We start from the raw sequence: 26,226 nt of genomic DNA, 5'->3' as shown, positions 1-26,226 counted from the left end.
GCGTAATCTATTTATCAGTTTTGCTTAATTCTATGAACCAAATGCAAACTACACACGTCACAAAAGTCCCTGCGGTTTATTATATTCACATTGCGACGATGTATAGAAGGCGATACAGTTATTCAAATTATGGATTTTATTATATATCACGGAATTCGAATGAAATACTTACAAGAAATACATATCAAAGATTTAAAAATTATGACATTTACTTACCGGTATTTACTTGTCAAAGATAAAAAGTAGGTAGGTATGCAATACCTAAATGTAATATTGTTAGTAGGTATGTATTTTGATGTTGTAATTGTTCGTGATATCCGGTAAATGACAATACAACAGACATACAGAACATCTTTAAATAACGAGACATGTATAAAAAACTCAAAGGGGTTTGATTTCAGGCAGGCCAACGATGGGAAATGTTAGTTTAGTTGACAATTTAAATAAGTCTTTTCTCAGCATGATTTTAAGGATCAAAACAAGTGTGGATATAATATCTTGAGCTTTTAAATCAATGAATCAAAATTGATATTACATTTAAAGAGATAATATTTGGATTTTGTGAGTAACAAACTCTTCAAAAACCACTGGAGACCAATTTTAATGATATTTGTCACAGAGACAATCAAAACCTTCAGGAGTAATAAAGACTAAGTATTAGGTATATTTTTTAGGGCTTTGTTTTCGCTAAAACTAGTCGATTATATACACGCATATAATTGCATTCATTCTGTTTCATTATCTGACTACGGTTGCTGTAAAAATCCTCCTTTAGGTACCCTAGTACCAGCAGTGTAGGGTGAGAAGCCAGTCGGAAATGCCAAAGGGGCGGGACATTGAATGACTACTTACTGAATTTGGGATTTTTCTTTTAGAAACAGCAAACTGTCACTATCCGAATCTCAATTCTATCAAAGTGAACTTCACCTTTCGGTCTTTACGAGACTATTGGGCCTGTCTTGACCGTCAGGTATAAAGACGTAATATAAGTATGTATAATTATTTTCCTCATTAGCTTGCTTAATTGTTAGGAATTATTTTCCTGTAAAGCAACAGATAAAAAAACATTTCTAAAAGCAAGACTGATCTCATTTGAAAACAAACTTTTATTATTTTTATATTCACCTATTGTTATCACAATCATAAATGTTTCAAGGTTCTGCAAATAGGACTTGATGAGAAATAGATTACATACATACTTATTTGTTTTCTTTATTTTTTTATAATTTTTCTTAATGACTTGACACTGGTTCCTACAATCAAATCGTGTAGGAACCAGAATCGAAGACTTTGTTCCCATAAAAAATTTCTTACATCCGAAATTAATACGTGTGGCCCTAATAGTATATTCTTCCTCCTGGATTTTTATCTCGGATACATCCTCACACTATTTTGGAGGGGTTTGCCCTTGACCATGGATTCTGGGTTGGGTGACTCAGGTTTTTACATCCAGCGACTAATCTGACCTTCGCAACCTTTGCAGGGCAACCTTACTCATATTGGATCATGGTTACATATTTAATTTTGTACCATCTCTGTTTTGTATGTTTTACTTTTATGGAGCAATAAAGAGTTTTATCTATCTATCAATTTCTTGAATGTGCAGGTTTCCTCGCGATGTTTTCCCTCACCGTAAGGGTTAGCATTCAAACTAATGTACATAACTCAGAAGAGACATTGTTACATGGCCCAGGTAAGATTTGAACAGGTTCTCTGCGTGTAATACTTGCGCTTATTCTTAACCGTTCGAAAACCAGCGTCACAAAAAGCCTACTGTTTTCTTTTACTGGGTGCTTTTTGTGGCTCGGCCAGGAAGTGCGACACCTTTAACGGTGACTCGTGGTACCTTCAATACTTCGACTGAACTAAACGGAATAAGTTAATAAATATATACTTGACAATTTATACAATTGATTGAATAGTATCATAAATATTATACGATGCTTATCATATTTCAACGTCATTGAACTCAGTTTCTAAAAAAGATTAGATTAAATCATAAATAGGCCTATCTCAAGTTGTAGCCTGGAGTGAAGGTCACGCCTCGTTGCTATGATCCATTGAAACTGATTAAATAGCCAAGGTTTGCTTATATTTCACTACATTTTCCCCGTTTCTATAACGATGATCGAACTCAAGAATTGAGCTTCTGAGAATAAAGATTCTTCTCCACACCTGAACTTTACTACAAACAAACATTGTTCTTTATATGGGTCACAACAAAGAATAACAACTTTGAATGTTCTTTTTAACTTCTTTTAAAAATGTTTTCTTAAAATATTTTTTAAGATTGTTCATTTATCTTATCTTTTGTGATATCATATCATTCGACATCATACAATTCGGAGTAAAAGTAGAGATGTTCGGTACACAGTCACAGGTCTAACACACCCACGGGGGAACACAACAATATAAACACAGGTTATTTATATAATTCATTTATTTAAATTGTATAGTTTTCACATTGTCGCTACGAGTTTCAAGACGTGAAACACCAGCATTACATATAAAATGAGAACACAATTCACAAAACTAGGTTCAAGAGAAATGCAGCGGTCCAACCAAAGCTTTAACGTCCTACAACTTTGCTATGCGGCCTGTAGCAAATAAGACTTAAATTCAACTAAATGTACTTACTTGGCAGTTTTGCGAGACTTGAGTGGCAGAAAATATTTTACACACATAATGTCCGATTAGCAGAACGACATAAAAAAAGTACCAATTGCGAATGTTGTCGCGAAATGACTATTAAAAGTCATCGTAAGACTGTTTTGCCAGACAGACATTATGCGTTGAACGAAAAAAAAAGTACTTGCTTAATACTGATTGGTGCCAAGTTGATAGCTTATGCGGGAGTTCAGAAGTGGGATCAAGACATAAGCTATCACAATTTTAAGTTCCACGGCTGACGAATTGACTTGTCTCAGCCCGATGTAAAATTAAAAAAAAGCTATACAATAATTGACTAAATATCTTAAATTGCTACTAGGGTAGACGTTTCATTCAGCGAATTATAGAAGAAAAAAATTTGCCATTTTTTCTAAATAATTCGATGTGTTACGCTCCCGAAATAAGAAACTAATGTCATCGCATTTGTCAGTACCTAAAAGAAACGCTGGGACGTTACAGGGATGGTCTTCGTTGATGCGACAGCGATCAACCGGGATTGTTCTAAATTAATTTCCTGTAGGTTCACCGGTCCCTGGGCAAGCTCCCAACTTACTATATCTATTGAGCGTAATAATACACAAAGGCAGTCAACTTAATAAAATAATCGAAATAAAAATGCTAGGTTGAGTATAGTGAGATAAGTTTAAATAATAAAATTACTTGGAAACTTCCAATACGAACGACGACACGAAAAACTCTCACGAGATTAACAAAATTAATTATTTCATGTATGTCAATTAGAATTATGTATTTATTATTTACATAAGGATTCAACAAGTTTTTTTGTTACAGATCCCATTTAAAAAAAAATCATTATAAACAAATGAGTTAATAACATTCTAAAACCAAATTGTGCGCTCGGTTTAACTTATTTATACGAATTTTGTTCTGTTGACTAATCACTCATTATTTGTTTAATTAAAAACCGATTCATGTCAATTATTTATGATATAATCAGTCTCGTGAGAATTCATCGTGTAAGCCATCACAGACTCATAAAACTGCAATCAAAGTGTGTATTTCATATAATTGATACATAAAAATTATGTAATCGAAAAAAATAACTACAAACTAAAAATAAAAATGCTTTTAGTATTTAATACATACATCGTAGGCCTTTTAAAACAGGAAGACAAAAAAAGTGACCAACAATATTAGTGACTGACAAACATCAGGTTACCTGCACCTCAATTACAAAAGCTGATGGCTTTTTGGACCCTTGTGGTTTCATGTATTTATAAATACAATGCTATTTTCTATTGGAGCCTTGGTCACAAAATTTTAAGAAAGTGTAACAATAATACCATACCATATTTGGTATGACAAAAAAAATTATTATATGTTCAGCCAATTTTTTTTTGATATCAAAAGTTTACTACGATTGAGAAAAATTTTATGTGAGAAATCTATTTAATTTTTGGCTAGATAACAGAAATTTTAAAAGTTATTAGGTAATTATTGTCCAAATTCATAGCTCTCAACAAGACTGAACATTTCAACAGCATTTTGCATATATAGAACCTTGATGCTTTTCAGTCACATTAATCGAGCATATTGCACTAAAACACGGTACTGTTTTAGAAGCGTATTCTTAACCAAATACGAATCTGTACTCACATTTTTATGTCAGTAAATAAAAAAAATACATCGAAATTAATTACAAAAGAATTAGTACTGCGGTGCTCTACAAAAAGCATTTTAAAAATGCCCAGATATGTTCAATTTCAAGAAATAAATCAACAATTCAATTGGATAAGTAGTAAAATGTCCACAAAATAATATTATAATACGCGAAATATATGTAACTCTCCATATTATATGGCAAAGGGGCATTTATACGTCCCCCTTCTATTTAAGCGCATGTATAAATTATACAGTATTAAATTATACAACGCATCATAACATTCTCCATGCTATAATCAGAAAACGATAGCATAGCTTAGCTTATAATTAGCGAAGGCCTTGTAACTACCTACCCTTACATCATTTTAATAATTCCGATTATAAGGTCACCATTTTGTTACAAATACACCATCTTTATCACTTGAGAACGTAACGAGGTACAACTTAAATTCAATTAATTAAGATATTTGATTTGTAGAAAATTGTTATTTAATCACACACATAATAGTATCGCTTAATCTACGGCTTCGAGAGGGAATTTTTTTTTCATAAAAAACAATCGCTCTAAGCCCGGGACTTTGCAAGCCCGAGCCGAGGCGGCTACCCCGCGCCACACGCCCGGACATTGGCAACGGTCTAAATCTAACACTATGCGGTAAATATCAATTTCACAGCTGACGTGTAGCGGGGTGTAACAAACTCGCCCCGCATTTGGCATGACATATAAAAATTCAGTTAAAATCTTGTTTGTAACATCGTTGCAAGATTCTACGAATTCACGTTGACGCTTAGTTACGTAAGCGTAAAAATTCGGCTCTCAAAGCATACGCGTCGTTCGGTAAAATGATCAAAGAGTTACTTAACAGTGGTCGAGGTTCCTAAACGTAACCAGACTTAGTAGGCACTAACACCAACACACCCGACTCGTACGTCCTTACATTACGTTATATGTATAATACATAGAAAACAGTAAAACACGTTAATGATTCTCGCACAATTCCACTAGAGTCCGTTATACTTATTTATAGTCTTTATTTATTGAGATCAATTTTGCCTCTATGCACTAGTATAGCCCCGCGGTGCCGCGCGTCTATAGGAACATGTCACGGACGGATTCCCTGGAAGAGACGCGTTACAAGTTACTAGCGCGCTTGTTCGAGGGAATCGCTCGACGGGATGGCGCGGGCAATATCCCGCACGGAGGTTTTCATGGAAAATAACGTGCGAGGGAATTCCTCGCGCCATTTAATTTACTCTGATGACTCTGGCTGAATGTTGCAAGGCGACATTGAAGTCAGTTGACGGATTAAAACAACTCAATACATAAGTATGTTAGTCAAACTGGAGTAAACTCCTGGTCCGTTGGCTCCTGTTGTCCAATGTCAAAAATTATACAATATTTTATGTGCCAAAAAAAATATTTTTGTCCTACAGTGGTAGGTAGTAGTCACATGTTATGCTTGTACACAGCTCAGAAGATACCTGGGCCACTTCCCTTATACTAATCAAGGCGAGGTGGTACAGTGATCCCTGAGTCCATCATGCAGTAAAATATTGCTTGCAACATCCAGATTTTAGAGATTTAAGGCTTGCACGCTACATTTTGCATCAATTTTATTATGTATTATCTTTACTTTATGCTCGCTATTTTACCACAATAGTGGAATGTCTTGTTATCGTTCAAGTCAATTGCCATGAACTATACAAGCAATATTGAAGTATCTTCTTCTTGTAACTTACTCAAAATAAATAAGGCAATTTAAAAAGATGTTTTTACACTGAAAAACATTTCGAGTTACTTAATTAGCAGTTTAAAACTATTTCGAGAAAAAATTTCCTCTGCAAGTATAGTCAAAGACGATGTCACATTAGAATCGCTGCAAAACGTGGCGGGTGTCGCAAGACGCGCGGCGGCGGAGGGACGCGGTATCGCGGCAAGCCTCGAAAACACTCATACAATACAACATGTCGCATCACCTATAAAATTATATATACAATTTTGCTGTAAACTAAATTTGATTCATCGTCCAGCAGTTGTGTTAATTAGTTCATATTTCATTTTATTGCACACTGGTATAAATTTAATTTAATTTATTGCTGAATCTGTCAGGAAATTATGACATATGACGCCGTGAAGGGACAATCATTTTCTATTGTCATTGCATGTTGCATTGTAATAATGTTTGGTTCGCACTCGACGGAGAGCGGGCGGGTATCACACGTGACGTCACAGGGGGGCGGAGACCGCATCGCACACGGTTCGCGGCACGAGCACACTTTGTCATACACTAGTTTCGACACGGCACTGGTCACTCGTGGCTTCACTGGTCACACGTCGCTTGTCAACACGGGGGCGACACTGCACCCGTCAGCAGAGGCAGAAGCGGTGGCGGGGCGCGGGTCATCAGGCGCGGCCGTCGAGCGAGCCGTCGGAGTCGCGCGCCAGGCGCAGCTCGCGCTCCAGGTCCAGCGAGCGCCGCTCCAGCTCCGCGCGCGCGCCCGCGCCGCCGCCGCGACGCGGCGCCTCCAGCGACGACACCTGACAAGTTAACATCATAAAAATATTTAAAACCCAGACTAGACACTGTATTGTCATAGTGTATTTTTATTCTTTAACTTCAATTAATTAGATTGTAACCCATATTGGAAAATATCTGATATATTGAAGCCGCAGCCATCTTGGGTTTTCTTAAATTATAGAACATTCCAAATCCGACTAATTCACCTTTCAAAATTCACTTTGCTTAATTAATATTATATCGCATAAATCGCAAGAAAAATAACGAATGGACTGGTGATCGTATCATTATAGTTTCCGAATAAACCTAGGATTATCAAAGAATCATTCAAATAAGTGATGATGTCACCGGGACTATCGCCAGAAGAAAAATGAGAATAACTGGCGTACTACAATTCTTCTTGTAGCCGATGGGCTAGCAATCTGTCACTATTTGAAGATTCAATTCAAGAAGCTAAACGTGACCTGTCAGTCTTAGTGAGAGTGTTGTCTCTGTCCACCCCATAAGGAATAGACGTGATTATATATATTCAGTCACCTTGGCGAGCCGCGCGGAGGGCGGGCGCTAGGAGGGCGCGGGCAGATGCGGCAGCTTGGCGGCCGCCCAGTACCGCCCGCAGCCCACGCCGCTCACGCCGCTCACTCCGCTCACCCCGCTCGCCGCGCCGCCAGACACCGACCCGCTCTCCTCCGATAGTGCCGCTTGCAGTTTCGCTTCTGAAATTCCAAAAGGAATCAATTACCTTCGGCTGAAATGAAGTGTGATATAATGAAGCACGTTAGGTTTATTTCTTTAACTGCTTAGGACAAATATAGTCGCACGTTTGACCGTTTTATTTCGACAAAGGGGTCTTCAATGTTCCTTTTACATACACACATACATATAATCATCCCTCATTCTCCATTTTACAATGTTCCTTTTGGACATAATCAAGAAGCAGACTCTAAATACAGCAAAAAAAATATTAAATTGACACTTAATTTCTTGGAAAATATTGAATAATTTATGTGAAGTAGCTTGCAATGTAGCCCCACGCTCAGAAGTATTCTTCAAGTTTAGGTTTTACAATGGTAAATCGTAACTAAACGACGCAGATGGCACGTAACAAACCTCCATTGGTCATAATGCCATACATTAAATGTAAATCAGGATAAGGGTCCTCTTTCTTTGTATGCGCTAATAAAAAAAGAGATAGAACACTAACTGGCTTGGTGCGTGCCGGTGAAGGTGACGGGCGTGCGCGCGAGCGGCGTGCGCAGGGAGCCGCCGCGCGCGCCGCTGCCGCCCGCCGCGCCCGCGCCCGCGCCGCCCTGCAACCGCACATCACGGAACCCTCACTATTACTGATGCATTATGTGTATGTCAAGGTAGGTATACTACAACATTAATGTACACGAAGAAAGCTAAAGTTTGGCTGTATTTGTCTAATAAATCCAGGTATCACAAGAGATACCACTTTTATTTTATTCTATTACTTTTATATCAAAAAAATCATGCCTAACCAACGGGACGTTTTTAGAAGAAGGCTTCGACGCTTTTGGCAAATAAGACCAAAAAAAATAGCAGCGAGCATACAAAAATTCCCATTCAACTGAAAGTGAGTAAAATTGTTCAAAACATACATTTTAAAACAACATTTTAAAATTCACCATCGTTCCCGTAAACGAGAAAAATGTCGCAAAGTCAAATCTATATTCTATAACAACCATTTCAAACAATTTTTATAAGTTTTACAAAGTTTTCTAATAGAATATTGTTCAAAATTAATTTATTGCACAAAGCAAAGATTTGACACGTATGTCGGTGATCGAAGTCACGCAAGCTCGCGCGCATAACAAAATTAAAAATACTCAAAAATACCCAAAAGTGATTACTGCTGTGTGATAATTATTCAATTCATTCACCTCTAAGACAAGGAACAGTGCCCCAGGGACAGAAGATTAACAGCAAGCCAAATTCACAAAAAATTACCTTTTAGTCGGCATTGTTTCTATTTTGGGTGTTAATTTATATCAACAAGCATTAGTTTACGCAACAATGACTAAAACATAATATCGATAATACTTACAAGTGTTTCTTTACAATGTGTCATGAGTAAGATAAAAATGGAATAAGAATAAATTAAAATGTATTCCCATTTGTTTTCGTTTTGATAATGAACAAAAAGAAAAATACGAATTTAGCACACTAACTATTGGCTTGGCTAACGCAATACAACTTTCCTATGTATGAAAAAAATTTCGACAAACATAAATTAAATGCAACTCAACAATAAACACGTTTGACGTTTGTGACTGGCACAATTGCCGCCAAAAAGAAAAATAAAAAAAAATAACTCAAAAAGCGAACCAAAACAAACCTATTTGTCTATGCACTTTGTTTGCGCGGGTCGCTTCGCGTTCGCGGTCGCGAACTGCGCTCTACTAACATGGGACGGCTGCGCCAGCTGGCTGACGAGCTGGCCGACATGTTGCGTGGTCGCGTGCGGCTCGTCGTCGTGCGGCGGCCGCGGCAGGCGGCGTCGGAGCCACGCGTGACGTAAGGCTTGCGCGGGCGTTAACCGTTTGTCTGGGTCCCATTCGAGGCATCTGAAATGTGCGAACGAGGGTATCTATTAGATATCTGAGTCAAGAAAACAAAGAAATGGTGATATTAGGAACTTAACTAGAGCTAACTATGCCTTACAATGGATGTTATTTATTTTTAACATGCCAATTAGGGGAGCAAATACATTTTATAAACACATTGCAAAGAAAAACGCAAATACGTCATATGTAAACAAGATGTAAGCATATAGCTTTTACAAGCAATTGTTTGGTCTTATTTACAAATGTTATATTTAACTTTACTGTAATTTTTCCAGAGCAGGGACAGATATACGTACATTTATAGAAGAGTTTTCCAAACTAAAGACTCCCTATAGCAATTTCGGCCGTACGCTCATAATCCGAAATGGTTCGGCTTGCCTACAGACTGTGATATATGTATTTGTTTGTGTAGTGTAAGGCTTAAAAGGTCCAGGTACACCAACTCACCTTCTTATAAAGTCAATGAAAAATTTGTCTTGGCACCCTTTCAGGGCTGTGACGAAACTCTTGGAGTTGGGCGGGCCGCGGGGCTTTCCTCTCCGGGACATGCCTGAAAACATTTTTAAAAATATATTAATTTAAACAAAAAAAATAAACATGTAGTATTCTCTCAAGTTAGACCTTGACAGGGTTCTTTCTCTCTTCCTTGCTACGCCTTACTTTCTTTAATTTTTGTTTCCAACCTGCGATAGCCCTTTTTTATTAAAATTTGTACTATCTTTTCATTCTTTTAAACAATATCGGAACTAATACTCAAATACAATATATCCAAAAGATCTTTAGATTTTTTACCACACCAAGTTAGAAGAACATTGTAAAATGTATCCCAATCTTTGCAAGGTTATTGAGGGTTGAAATCAAAATTTATTTAATTTGTCACGCAGACAATCTTGTCCATTAAAGGTGCCAGTCAAAAGGATCATTATTTACTTTGAATTTGGAGTAGACATACATGAATTTAATTAATCTCAACAGAACTCAATTACATACCCCATATAAACAAGAAACCCGACGCCGATTTCAGTAAAAAGCAATTACCCGACAAAATAACAGAGTATCGTTACACCAGACAGTAGCAACGCCTTGGCGGCCGCCCAATTTCGCCAGACTATTAGGGTGTAGGCACTTTGGTAACTACTAGACATTTTTTGTGCAAGAGGAGGGTGCTTGAATAGATTGCAAGAAATTGATACGATAGTAAGCAGTATTCAAATGGTTTTTGAATTAATTTTCTTTTTCTTAAAGTATAAAAATTATTATATATAGTTTAAGTAATAATGTGTAGTCTAACTTTGGTGACATTAATGACACATGCCATTGCTTGTTTGGAGCCAAATAGGATTTGCAAATATAATGATCGAAAATGTAGTAAAGGTGGCTACAAATTCCTACTCTAATACATGATTTGCTCAAAAGTATTGGAATGCAATAAAAAATGTGACTAGAGAAATTTCATTTCTCACAATTTTTGTTGAACCAAAAAAAACCCGATATAAAAGTTAGGTATTTTTGTCTAGTAACCCACGCATCGCTCAAACTATCAAATGATTAACCAATGAGTCGTTGTCACCAAATCATCACCGTTGATGATGAGATGATTCACCAAAACATTGCATTCTGCCGTGTGACGTTTCTCGGGTTATTGCCGCATGCTCTGGCTTTGATTTTGTAAATATTGTGAATGTGCAGTTATAAATAGATCGCTAATCATGAGGCGACGATGGACTACTGCATTGGGCGAAATGTTTACATGCCAATCGTTAGATCATTGCAAAATTATGAATGTTCATTCAAAATTAAACTATGTCGTATAAATATAAATCTGAATAATAATTGTTTAAAATTCCTTTTTTTTGTCTCTTATTCATTATAAACTGTTAACCGCAGCTCTACCCGCGTTAAACTTGAATTCCTGGATTACCCGTTAGCGTAAAAAAGGTTCTATTCTACATATCTTTACCAAATTTCTTCAAAATTTGTTTTTGAGTTTATTCGTTACAAACAAAAATACAAAAACACAATAAAATTTTTTTTACTACTGTTAAATTCTTTTCTCTCTTCTACACCAAACATTATACAATTTCCGTAAGTTACTAATTGTATAGTTAGAAAAACCGTAAAGGCGTTACAAAAGGCTCCCAAAGGATAAAGGCGTTATATTTACTCTCCAAGCTTTTGTAATTAAGTTTTTTTCTATAATTTACCTCCACTTAGCACCGTGTTGCCATCGGGCAGCGTCGTCGCCGTGCAGTACCGCGGCAGACCTTTACTGCTGATGAAGTTTTTGGACCGTTTCCCCTGCTCTATCAGCTTCTGCGGAGGCATCCCTAACAGCTCGATGATGCACGCCATTTGATCCGTTTCGTCTTCCCCAGGGAGCAGTGGGAAACCTGGAAATTGTGGCATGAAACTTAAGAAATGCTTTTTCGAAAATGTCAATCAGATTTTTTTGGGCTTTGTTTGCTAATAGTGAAGAATAATCTAAAAGTGAATCGTCATCTGTCTTATCTTTTTCTACCCTATGTGTTCAAATGCTTCTATTTGATATGAACAAATTATCTGACATTCTTATTTGAGAACTGAAAATTCAATGTAAACGAAATTGAATTTGTCATCCGTTTTATATTATTCCAATTTATAGCACTAATAACCAAGTAGAAATACTTGGTATCTGTTTTTGCGTGTTGGGAACATCGATTTCTACATCAAGGGCCGCAAAACAGCGTCTCGGGCAAAATGGCGCTAGGTAACTGGCGCCTTTGCGGCCACAGAAAGCTAGATGAACCAGAGGATAATGCCGAGAAGCGCGTGAAATAATAAATGAAAATACAAAATATTTTTAAGAGTTCTGCAAATACTGTACAAAGATTTTTTCAGCGCAAATACAGATTTAGAAACCTACTGAAAAACCTGTTTATTCAATCATACCTTTTTTTTTCAATATTGCTTCATTTCGATTCCGCGGCGTACGGAATAAACAGGAATAACCAGTTCAATCGTAGGTCAAGAAACCATTCCGATCATATTGGAAAGAAGTTATCGATATTATTAAACCGGTTCGTATGTGAGTTAATTGTATTGCGGAGGACTACTAGAAGAAAGTTGATAAGAAGTCTTCATCGATGTAATAATTGATACAGAAAATCTGAACAAAGTTTATGTTTTGCGGTGGACACAGTTTAGAAATTCATTAACTTTGATACATTTAACGCACACTGACATAAACATGAAACTAGGCTATTAAACGGCTAAACGCATCGATTCGCGTTATCATTATCGGCGTTTCTCCAGTTGTGTTCTCTCCACGGGAAGAAACCCAGGCAGTCAGTTAAGTTCACGTACCCCTATGTTGCCATGTTAAAAGGAAACCTGACTAAACTAGGATCATCTTTACTCCTACAGTTGCAAAGTACAGGTTTCCTCACGATTGTCCTTCACTGTAAGAGCTAAGCTAAATGAAGATATATAATATAAGTAATCGTTAAAACTAACTCAACGGTAGAGAAAAATCCCCGTCGTGCTATAAACATAACCATGATTACATGGTTTTAGTGAAATTCAAACCAGGGTACCATAAAAGGAGTAGACTCTTAAACTCAACTTGAATGATGAACCTTGCTAGAGCTATTCAAATGAAACAGTATACCAACCTGTGAGCAGTTCCGCCAGTATGCACCCCAAGGACCACATGTCGATGGGCATCCCGTACCGCGCGCCCATCATGACCTCGGGCGCTCGATAGAACCTAGACTGAATGTACGTGTACACCCGCTGGTGTTCATAGCACGAGCTCCCGAAGTCTATCACCTGGAAATATCATTTATTAAGTTAATACAATAGGTAATAAGATAGTGATAGGAATAAAAAAGTCAATGATTAGGTTCGGTCACGTGAAGAGGATGAATAAAAGCTGGTGTACCAAGCAAGTATACAAAGAAGAGTGTGAATGGGAACTTTGGAGCGGGAAAGCCAAGAAGATTGAACCTTTATTAAATTGGAGACGTCCTCGCGAAAGACAAGATCGATAATAACTTAAACTGAAGAAATTGCAAGAAGAGATTAGAAGTATGCAGAGATCTTGGCAAATGGAAAGATTTGATCACTGCCTACCCCTCCGGGAAAGAGCCGTGAGTTCAAATATACCTACCGCTTTATCCTTTACTCGATAGACAGAGCCAATAATCTCGAAATGTCTAGAAAATCAAGTCTGGCTGAATGATTTAATGATGAAATACATTTGATGTAGCTACCTATGTAAATATAACTCAAATAACAAACTGAAGCTTCTTTTTCAGCTATTACACTATAATAGCCTCAATACAATTCTAGTTAGAACTCCTTACACATTGTTATTCCCGTTGGAAACTAGTACGAAATTTCCCGGAAGACCTCGAACCCGCCCGTGAAAACAAACATTACGTAAACTAACCGCTCTTGTGATAACCGATTTATCACAAACAAAAGAAAATTGATGAAGTGTTATAGGAAGGCGCGAGCTGGCTGTATGAAAATCATATTTTTGGGAGTGTTGGTGAAAGATCAGGTAAGTTCACTTCACTAAGGTTGCAGGAAGTACTTAGCGATAAAAATGTGGATGAAGAGAAATGAATGCAGGGACCGCGGCAAGAGGAAAGATGATATCGCCAAATAGTAATAGTAATAAAGAAGAACACGTTATATAGAGAAACAGTTATGGAAAATCAAATCTAATAGCTTAATTCATTTTTCGTATTGGTATCAATTGCTATTTACTAATTACAATAATTACAAAAATAGTTTTAGTGGAAAAATACTTTGGCAAATTTATTTGTATGAAAGAAACACGTTATTGTTTTTTTTATAGAACTAAGAAATTGTGTATATTCCACCCATGGAGCCTAAAAATTGTGGCACAGTTCCATTTTAACGTAGGCTGTTTTTGCGTTTTGCTGTTGTTTACCTTACCAGCTGAAATTAGAGCATTTTGTTTAAATTGTACATTTGCGTATACAAATTTGACCTTCCTACTTTGTATACGGAAAAGGTAAATTTCAAAGGCTTAGGAAATCAATAATTATTGATAGCGATTAATGGTATTTTACATGTTATGTTTATAAGACTTCAACAGACTTTATATAAGGAAGAGGTAATATTTAACTGAATAATATTTTTGTATATTCGATGCAATAACTAAGATTTGAAGTTAAATGAAAAAAAAACATATTGTTAGTCCTGGGTAAAAATTCTGACTGGATACATATATTGGATGAAAAATATATAGGTAGGCATATTTATCATTATCAGTCTCTGCAAAGCCTATTCGCAAACTAAGCTTAAAGGTTGGATGTCCCCCACAAGTAAGTGTAAGTAAAGTTTGGAATCTTTAACACAATCCGGATTTTATCATTTGTTTTAACTTTTTTATGAAATCGATCGACGGACTAACCATATTAAGAATAACATACTTAAACATCACATAAACAAATTCAACGAAAAATATATGGAGCAAATCAAAAGAAACTTAACACGAAGTAGTCGACTAACACATTTTGAGGAGTCGGCTGATGAACCGGCGCGGGTTACAATTATCGTTTTCTGTAGAAAAGCGTGAAGGAATCGCTCCCGATGACCTAATATTCGGGTTTCTCCGAAGCGCCAGGCCTGGCAGAGGCCCAAGGTCTGCATCGTCGTCACCCGTCTGGTCATTTATCCATAAAAAAAATCACATCACCTGTCTGTTCAACTTTACAATTCAATTATTTTTTCTGTTGATTCATAGTGGCGTCTCAATAAAATACAGCTCTTCTACGTAGTTAATAAAAAACGTAAGATATTAGTTATTTCTTACTACTATACGACTAATACTACTATAAAACTACTCCTGTATGATTTTTCTCTATTTAACCAAATTATACCCATAAAATCGGTTTACAGATTCCTGAAATCAATGATTACATTACTCAAAATCAAAGTAAAAAGAAACAGTTTTGTATTTGTGAAGTGCAATTATATTTATTTAGTTTGATCCCACCTAAAGTTCTCTGTCAGACCCAATAGTTGAATGGTATCCGCCTATTTTAGGTCTTTTGTACAAAAAAGTTTTAGTAAATAAAAAAAGGAGATTTTGTTTTCAGTAAAAATTTTGCATTAAGATGAAAATGAATATAGTAAACCACCGAATAATTAGTCAATCTTCATCGTCATTCCGAGAAGAAAAACGGAAGCAATTAATATTAGCACACGTGAAGTATCCAAATTGATGATTTTCGTGAGTTTTCTGTCTATTTTTTGGCAGATCTCCTAAAGCAACTAATTACGCTGTAAACAGTGTAACGAAAGACGGCATTGTTTCTTAGAACGGATCCTTTGTTTTATTAACTGGAGTGGAAAATGAGTTAAATATTGCTCGTAAACGATCGTACTTCAACCCGGATTTTCTGTCTATAAATCGAAGATTTATCTTCTATATCTATTCCTATACATCAGTGAGGGAAAACATTGGGACAACTGGATCTGTAACCATGATCCTATATGGGTTAGGTTCCTGTGCAGAGTCTGCGGCTGCCACACCAGAGTTGCTTGGTGTAAGATCTTCATTTACCTAATCCTGGATCGTGACACTAAAAATATAAATGTAGAAGACAAAATCGTTTCCATAAATTATCTTGGGTATGTTTGAAATTAGCATGTAACATATAATGTGACTATATTCAAATTACAACGTTTTAAAACCTTATAAAACCACAATTGATAGTTCATTACCTAGTCATGAAATATCAACAAAGCTGATAATATCGGCCCTTATCTGTGAGGAAATAGAGTTACAAATTGAGAATCTAGTTTTAGCATTCGTACGTAAATCAAACTATGGAATACAAATAAAAAATTAACAGATACTACACACACTGCTCCACGCGTTAGAAACCAATGATTCTTGATTTCTGTCTGAAAAAACATTCAGACAAATTAAATCTGTGCTAATATAATAAACCGGAAGAACTTATTGAAACATTTATGGTGTGTTTATTTGAACGCAGTCATATATTTGAAAACAACAGTTGGAATAAAAATATATTTGTGGGGTTAATTGCCTGATTCCCGAAAGCTTTTTGCTATAAGTGTTGTATAGTGAATATGGTCCTCTCACGATGGGTGAGGGGTGCAGGGTACTTGTAAAACTAGTCTGCAGTTTAACATAAATTATATCATACGATATTTTAGAACGGTGCTCCGCTACTTTTAGGATTTCGAAAAAAAATAAAGAACCAATGTTACTCCTGAGAGCTATTTTATACCTATTAGTAAAGTAGAATTAAATCGGCCGTGTAGTTGTTGAATAAATACGTTATAAACACAAATGCAAAATGTTCTCGTTTTGAAAATAAAAGGTTAAAAAAGGCTTAAATTGTTGTACTATTAAAAAATGTGTAAATTTTTTTCATTAGTACGACAATAGTTAATTATATAATTCAAGGGGTTTTTGTGTACACCCTCTATTTTGTAACTAAAACCGAACACAAATTTAGATTGTCATATCGCCAGGTACATTGATTTGTGTCCCGGCCGCTGTGACGTCACTCTCCTGTGTCACACGTGACCAGAAACGTGAATCTACGGAAATCGGTGCAGTCGTAAATGCCGCACTAAATGGCCACTGTGCGGTCTTATTCATAGTTCTGGAACTATTATTTACAATACAATCGGGATTCTTCTTTTAGGTGTTAAGTAAGTGATTTGTCACTATTTGAATCTGAATTCTAATATCAGCCATACAGGTTAAAAGTGTACAAACAGTTTAAAGTAACAATAACTTGTTATTTGATTGAGAGCAATAATATTTTGGCTCGTTGTAATAACTAGCTATGTATTTATAATCCGCGCCACTCCGGCTACGAAAGCCGGTAAACAAGCCGATAAAACATTGTAAATGTGACGTTTTTCGGAGGACAAACAATATTCTGTTTGTAAATGGTAGTTAAAAAATAACATGAGGGCCTTTGCAATATTATTTGGAAGGTATATCTACATACATATATAAAATCACGCTTTTTTCCTGGAGGGACTATATCTCTGAACTTGCCTCGATCCCTGCGTACTTTTTGGCTTTATCGTCATTTATAATTCTCTTCATGCACGTTCATCAGTTTAGGGTACTCTCGATCTGACCTGGTCTTTGGCTAGGTGGTTCTCGACTTGATCAAAGTAAGTACTCGTTATTGTAAATGGATCATTTAAAATGATGAAATGACAGTGGATAGGGCGGCTACTTCGCAATGTAATTACTATGTTAACCTTTCAATCGAAATTATTGTAAATTCTTTCTATAGTTTCCGAGTTTATCCATTACCGACGAACAAACAAATATTCTCTATAGCATCAGCGTCTATAACAAGCTGCATAGTTTCACTGAACACGGCTAGAGCGTTTTCTAATACAATTGTTAGGAAAAATCAACAAACATAAATTATTTTTGAAATCCGGATGTTTCCAATCAACAGTGCCTTAAAGGCGATCGCCTTCCCTGTTGTTTTCATTTAATAAATGTGTTTCTGGAAGCCATTATTTTCCTTTGTTTCGTTTACGCAAATTGTTTCTAGTGAAATGCGAGTACCCCAAAACTGCAACTGTATAGGAGTGATGAAATACTTAAAAATAGAAGAATATGTAATCAAAACATTTTTGAAAGATATACATCGGCGACGACTATCTCCAGGCGGATTCCGTACCTAGTCAGAGGGTGTTAAGCCCACCAATCGTGTGTACAATATCTTGTTTGTAAAATCTTTATTGTACAGAAATTTACACATGTCTTTGATGAGTAAGTGATCTCACCCCTGGGGGCGCCAAACACCCCGTTTACGTCATATCGATCAGACCCTAGCGCCTAGTCCCTTTTGATTGGTACAGCTTTCTTTTATGAGAAACGCACATCTGACCGCGCGCCGCAGTCGCTGCAGCAGCGGCGCCTGCGGCGCGTTTGTTTGCGGTCACCTTTATACTTAAGAGAACATACTTATCTTACTATTGGGTTTGAAGATCCCACTTAAATTGGGAAGAATAATTTGTAAATTAATCTACCGAACAGTTCCTGATTAAATGTCGGTTACCTGTAACAAATAAAATTTATACCGTTAGTAATAGGAACTATATCATCATTACATAAGTATGCGTTTGATCACGCTGATTTCTGAAACTACCGAAGACTGGGGAGAAAATTGTCGGAAAGCGCATACCAGCGAGGTCCTCAATGGACAAGATGCCATACAAGCTGAAGCTCGAACAGGTAACACGCAAAGATTAAGAAGAAAATGGGAAAGAGAAATGACAGAAAGAGACGGCAGACCCAAGAGCATATTGGCTGTGGTGTGGTACAGGTAATGGTAACACGCAATTAAAAATTAAGGAAAAACACAAACACATCCGAGCGTTGAATTGGGATATCGATGAGTAAGTAATTTGGGTGAATTCACAATTTCTTGGTGAATTTAGTTTTGCAGGCCAATGCTGACGTCGGGTTTACCTGTTCACGCGTTTACTCATGTTTTGTAGTAAACACACGTTGTCGGGCAATATAGGATGTTTAAACAGGTGTTGCTATAAGTGACGTAATAATTATCCAGCAAAATATAGCAGAAAATACATGACGTCTTTACGAGGTAGACAGAGATTTAAGTTGGTTAGCTTATTTATCAAAGTTTAGATTTAGATAATGACAGGTTTCTAGTTTATTCTTAATTCAAGTTCAGAAGCCTATTGCTTGATTGCGCGAGAGTGAAGTATTTGACACACACTGTTTTTTCTTCGCAACCAGACGAACATGAAAGCTTGCAAGTTAAATGTATTCATTTAAAAGGGGAAGACATCCATAGGAAAGATACGGAACGGTTCTATTCTAAGTGTCTAATAACTGACGTCTAATAACCAAAATCTATTTTATTTTGAAAAACACGCTATATACTTCTAACATTAGTAAATGCTTGACAGATTGACTTTGAAACATACTTTGAGATACGGAATAACATGCTAACATTAACGCTGGCATAAAACAAAAAGTTGACCACATCGTGAAAGGAAATGGCACAAAATTAACCTCGGCCATAAGTGCGCATGACCTACGGTATCATCTGCGCTCCATTCCACGCAACAATGGCAAAGCTATGAAGGTGATGCATCTCGGGTAACGGAACGCGTTTCTTGTCATACAAACAATGAGCATAGAACCATAACTGATAACACAATGATGTTAAAAAAAAGAATTTTCAAAACACAACATATTGTAAACTGTCGCAAGACATCAAGATGAGCTATGCATGCACGTTGACCCTGATAGTACGTATTTTTTTTTATTAACAATCAATATCTTGTACGTAAAAATAATTCATCGCATAATAACTGTAATTTTTTTATAGTATACGTGTCTACTCTGTGAAAGAGACGTGATTGTATGTATCTTGTTACCATGCAATTTTTACTAATGATGATGAATTTATTGGTACGATTTACAACCATAATTATGGTTTATTACCTATTTTGTTACTTACAAACGCCCTGTGGCCACTCAATACAGACTTCATTAAGTTCATAGCTCCTATTTCTCTCTCAGATCGATGGCCGGAGGATTCCAACAATAAGGAAGTTATCAAAAGGTCTAACAACAGATATCTGACCCTGACCTTAAGTGGTAATGTTATATTTACCGTTGATTTAATTAGCCTGGTATTATTTCTTTACATCAGTTCGTAAACTATGATGGAACATTTAGTGGTAGTTTTAAATAACATGTTTCTATGCATACACATATTTTACATCACTTACATGAGAACATAAAATACAAAAACAAAAATATAATCTTTATATGAATCGTTCAAGTATATTTATTTTTTAAGTCAAGCCAAAGAAAACACTCCGACAACACACTTTACTAATTAAAAATACTAAGTCGCGTGCTACGTCTAAATGCAAGCAATTAAGAGATTTCAAATCAATATTGGTATTGCACCAATAAATCAATACTAATCGTTATTTGCTGATGTTTTAATTGATTTAAACTGTTTACACTCAAGTGATAATATATGTACATATTTTATTACGTAGTAAAAATTTATGTTTAGCTAACATTTAATAAATTAAATAACATTCATTAATTTCAATCAATCTTTCTTGACACTTACTCATGGATGTCGTAAAAGGTGACTAAGGGATAGCGTAATAAACTTGAAATTCTTCTTTTAGGCAATGGGCTACCAAACTCTTTAAATCTCAATTTCATCATTAAACCATACAGCTGAACGTGGCCTTTCAATCTTTGTGAGACTGTTGGCTCTATCTACCACGTAAGGGATAAATATGTGATTATGAAGAGTCTGTATGTTCTTCTAAATTTATTATTTTTTTACTAATGTTTTATTTTCCTTTGCAATAATGGGTTATTCATTAATTCACACAAAAGACTAGAGCAGCCAACAATTTTACACGTAATACGATTGTTCGTTACCCTTAACTTCATTGGACAAAAGTCGAGTAAGTAAATAATGTTTCAATTTATAAGGCCATCGACATTCAACACACGCACGCATGCCGTGGCCTTGCGAAGATCGGCCTGAACTTTTAGGCCTTATCGATCGTCCAGCCTAGCAACAGCGATCTTACAGAATAAATAATAAACAATTTTCATCAATATCGTGTATCAAGGGGTAGGCTAATAAACTTGGGATTCTTTTTTTAGGCCATGAGCTAGCAACCTGTCACTACTTGAATCTCAATTCCATCATCAAGCTATACAACTAAAGGTTGCCTACATCATAAGGGATAAGGAGTTGATCGTATATCGTTTGTATCTTATCAATAGCGTTGGTCCCGATTGCGTTCGGTATCTGGAGAGCAGCCCGGGTTGCGGTGAGGTGTAAAAGGCTATGAGAAGGGGACATTTTCAGTAAAATTGTACTACAATGAATAATATTGAGTGCTAACGACATTAAGTCAAGCAAGGATTGAGTATACGTGCCATGGAGACAAATACAAAAAAAAAACATTGTTGGATTCTAATTATTTACAATTTATGAAACCAACGATATTGAAACCAAAATAATACCATTTAAATAAGACCTAAATTTAATCTTTTGATTTCATTAACGGTACGGGATTGAACTTCATGTGTCCACCATATAAAAAGTCAAATGCATTAAAAGCTTGTTAAATAAAGACGGCCTCAAAAATACATTTGAAACCAATAAATTCGTGCCAAAAATAAAATGTAACAAGACAAGACTGAACTATTATGAAATTCCAAGTAATGTATGGATAGCATTTGGGTCATTGAAACTCTATCATTCTAATTTTACAGAAACATGTGAATACCGGGAGAAATATAAAAATATCCAATGTTTTTGCTTGGAATTTTTCGGCATGTTACAATTAGGACGACAACAATTAATTAATATGTAATAAGACATTTGGGACATGAAAGTTAGTAGGAAAACAATCTTTGAAAATAATGAAATTTTGAAGTCAGTTAATAAAGAAGAAAGCTTAACGAAAACAATTAAGATTACGGAGACATGAAAATGAGGTAGTTTTCCTTAGACACCTAAATAAACGCAAATGCGCTGGAAAATTACAATCTATGATATTTCACTTCCTTTTGTTCATGAAATAACTCACGCAAAATATACGACTCTTGATTTTTGGCAGATACATATGACGTTGTGTAATGAAAAATTATGCTTTATATGCGTAAATTACGATGCGTTTCTTTATGTGGAGAATTACAAAGGACCATTTTGACTGTACGGTACAACTAGCTTTAATCTGCGGCTTCACTCACTCATAGCAGTGATTAATTAAAAATTGTTTGTTCTTCTTAATCTAGGTAACAAACAAAGAAAATTTATATCTTGATGATTATGATTCTATATACTAACTTCATTCGCATTAACATTATAAGTTAGGATAACAGTACCTACTAGTAATTAGTGCCGTATGGTTTCCGGCACCAATACAAAAAAGAGAAGGACCACTCCATGTCTTTTCCATGAATGTCGTAGAAGGTGACTAAGGGAAGGCTTACAAACTTGCGATTTTTTTTTGGCGATGGGCTAGCAACCTGTCACTATTTGAATGCAATTCTATCATCATTAACCCAAACAGCTGAACGTGGCCTATCATTCTTTTTAAGACTGTTGCTTTGTCTACTCTGCTAGGGATATAGACGTGACTATATATATGTATATGCATGTCTGAGAATTTGTTCGTCTAGGGACTTATTCTCTCTGGATTTTATAAATTTAAATTGTGCTAGATAAAAAGATCTCTTTTAATTTTGATTTGTATTAAGAATTTAGTGAAACAAATTCCGATTAATCACTACATGAGAATGGTTTTTAGCATTAATTCATGACACAGATCTTGATGTTATATCGTTCTGCTGTAAGCACCGGTTTATTATCGGTAAAGAGAGTAACGAGATAAAAATGGCGGCGGTCTTAAATTCGATAATATCGTTTAAACTGACAACTGTTAAATAGCACTCCGCATGGCCTACATCAATAATATGCCAGGCACTTTGTGACTTTTACCGATAACCAATATATATGAAAATTTTAAGTCAATATTTACACTACTTCCAATATTTCGAGATCCATTGTACCTAAATGGATCTAGTGATGAAAATTATGATCAGTATAGTTCCATCACGGAACTGTACTAGTGTCCTACATCGAAAAATTTCACGTAAATTAAGAAAACAAGTTCCTACATCTTCAAAATTTCCGTTATTCTTCCATACTCCGAGTGGATACTAAAGTCAGGTAAATAAAATTATATGTATTGTCTAACCTAAAAAATAAGCAACTTAGCATAACCCACGTCAATCAATCACACTGTATTCAGTCAATATTCCCTATAAAAAATGTCTATCTTGTCAAAAGCTGGTAGCATGTAAACTAAAATATCATAATAGCGCCTGTGGAACATACACTGAATTATGCATAGGTTTCGGTCGACGAGCCGGCCCGAAATATACAAGGCATAACGATACTAGCGCACTAAAAATATAACCGTTATCGACCTTAAAATTAGTTAGCAAACCTGCAGAGGTGTTGCATACATCAGGAAGAGGTTTCCGAGGAAAACAGGAACCCTAAGTGAAGCCTGTTCTTTACCATCGACGGTGCTTCCCTTTCTGAGTGAAGACGAACCAACCCCATCTACGCATCTACGAAAAATATAATGGTTTTATGCTATTTTATCTTCTTCGTGTCGATGATATAAAAATTAAATTTTATGCACTTGGATTGCATTTGTGTTAACCTTGATAATTCGGAATCATCGTGACGATAAACTATTCAACTAGTCTAGTTTTATGTCATGACTCTAAATAATCGCCAATTTTCAGTCCGCTAATCGTCATAGTACATAAATGCATTCACACGGTCCATCAATGTTCCGGGAATCGATGCAGAATGCAGGTCATTTAGCTTTGTTGTGCTCGCGCCGTGGATGCGAACGACAGGAGCTGACAGATGGGCCACATCAGTCAAATTGTAACTTCGATTATATACAAACATACATTCGTCTTTATCCCTTGCGGGGTAGACTGAGCGAACAGCCTTCAAAAGACTGAAGGGCCAAATTTAGTTGTATGGCTTATTGGAATTGAGATGCAAATATTGACAGGATGCTAGCCCATTGCGTACAAGAAGAATTCTAAGTTCATTAATCTTTATTCCCCTATCATTACTTTTATCCCACTCAACTTAAATGTCGGAATGTTCAAATAAAATTTCTGCATGCAGAGCAGAGCTTTAAATTGCTTGTCGGCTCTGTCTTCAGATTTATGTTAGTGCCATGGCTCAGCCGACTAGTAGTGATTAGTAAACAATGGACGTCGTAATCGAAGTCGATAACAAGCAATCAATGTTTAATACCACGTTAAATTGCCGCATTGAATCTAAATTAACTCTTATTCGGGTAAAAAGTAATAAAACACCATACTGTTACGAATATACAGTTTACATTTATGTACATTCCGAGCGCCAAACAACCGCTACTTTTCATTACTTCTCATTATGGCGTAGAGACTTCAATAACATACACAATCGTGCACGTCTTTATCTAACTTCGAAAGGACTCGTCGCTATACGAATCTGCCTGCCACCGACCATCTTTTATATACATACATAAAATCACGCCTCTTTCCCGGAGGGGTAGGCAGAGACTACTTCTTTCCACTTGCCACGATCTCTGCATATTTTCCGCATACCGCTCCCGCCGGGAACGAGACGTGATGGGGTGCGGACACCATCGCTGCCATTAAGGTGCTTTTTAAATTGACAATATAGAGGCTATATTGAAATTATACTTTTATAGGACTTACAGATTCGTTGTTTTAAAGCTTAAGAGCGGGACTGACCAAATGTTGTTATACGAGTAGTACTAGTTAATTCTACTAAAATTTGTCATATTTGTCATATATGTAGGTATAAGAATTATTTTTCCCTGCTTTGACTGGTCGTCGACAGCAGTCATGTAAACAAAACACACGGCACGTTCCGTTTTGTTTACATTCGCACACCGATACGGAACACGTGCGAACTGCACTTGCGCAAGCGCACGTCATGTGTCCACGCTTGGAAACAAAGGTCCCGTGTTACTCGTGCGATTAGATTACGATTAGCATGATTAGTGTCTCGTGCTTTATGTTTTTTTAATTTATTATTTCATCCACACTAATATTACACATGTGGGTGTTTGAATCTCAATTCCATCATTAAGCTAGACAGCTGAACGTTGCCATAGCATTTCTCTGTCTACCTCGTAAGGGGGATACAGACGTGATTATATGTTTGTGTTTGTTTATCCGTCTTTTACCTCAAAACCGATCTCCATGAAAGTTTCATAAGTTTACATAGTATGAGTCCACACGGAATTAGGTTCACACAGAGTTCTTTTGGCAAGGCCAGCGAAAGCGTTAATAAAAATAAAATGGCCTAAATGAATATAGGTTTAAGTAAAACAGAAAAACGAAAGATCAAAATTTAAATATTAACAAGTCATACCAGATTGTTTAAGCAATATTAAACATTTATCACACATGTGTTTTGACAAACATCATGTTAATTACTAGACACGTGATAACCTATTGAAGTCGGCTAAAAATAGAAAATTGGAGCCAATTAAAACGAAAACGGTCATTAAACCGCTGTGATTAAACGATGTTTACTTTTGCTTACTAATATGTACGTGTAAATATTGACAAAAGTTAGCAGTTGAGAACTATTCACGAGTGTTGACGAGGCATTTCTTATTATCTCTTCTCATTGTAGGAAGGTTTGTAGGAAGGCAATTACTTAGTATCGTAAAAAGCCATCATTTTCATACCTATCTATCTTTCTTTACGGTTAAAATAATAATATGAATTGGTAACGTAGCAAAATACCCCATTTCTTTATAGAGATATCGTAGGAAGGGATCAAAAATTATTAGGACACCATACAAGTAAGGTAGTGAAAGATAATTAAAAATTAAAAAGAAATTGACTTTAAAAAAATACTAAAAAGTTTCGAATCATTCTGGTTCACAATAACGAGAATTTGCAATAAATGTTTATTATAGGAAGCGGGATTTGGGTTAATTTACTTTCTCGTTAGATTTTAAATGTAGTTAGGCAACATTTAATTAGTTTTTCGAAACATTTATGAGCAAAATATGCTCATATAACATTTTGAGCCGTTAGAAGATCACTCAACCCACCGAACAAAAGTTAACACTGACAACGTAACAACAATAAATTGATAAAAAATATATTTTTTGATACACATTAAACAATTCATATAAGTAATATCATAAAA

General features: G+C 36.0%; 1 protein-coding gene across 1 annotated transcript in view; it reads right to left on the bottom strand.

The window, feature by feature from the left end:
• Positions 1-7,386: 7,386 nt before the first annotated feature.
• LOC106137146 (dual specificity tyrosine-phosphorylation-regulated kinase 2) overlaps positions 7,387-26,226 on the bottom strand; it is a 131,910-nt gene continuing 113,070 nt past the window's right edge. Inside the window, exons 2-7 of the mRNA XM_013337917.2 lie at positions 13,051-13,207; positions 11,605-11,790; positions 9,848-9,950; positions 9,172-9,400; positions 8,017-8,122; positions 7,387-7,528 (exon numbers count right to left, since the gene is read on the bottom strand). Of these exons, the coding sequence (XP_013193371.1) occupies positions 9,172-9,400; positions 9,848-9,950; positions 11,605-11,790; positions 13,051-13,207 (675 nt within the window). The 3' untranslated portion in view covers positions 7,387-7,528; positions 8,017-8,122. The remainder of the gene's footprint in view (positions 7,529-8,016; positions 8,123-9,171; positions 9,401-9,847; positions 9,951-11,604; positions 11,791-13,050; positions 13,208-26,226) is intronic.

This window comes from Amyelois transitella, chromosome 25, assembly GCF_032362555.1.
Source record: "Amyelois transitella isolate CPQ chromosome 25, ilAmyTran1.1, whole genome shotgun sequence".
Classification (NCBI taxonomy): Eukaryota; Metazoa; Arthropoda; class Insecta; order Lepidoptera; family Pyralidae; genus Amyelois; species Amyelois transitella.
Note: the sequence above shows the minus strand (reverse complement) of the source record. Positions and strands in the feature narration are given on the sequence as shown.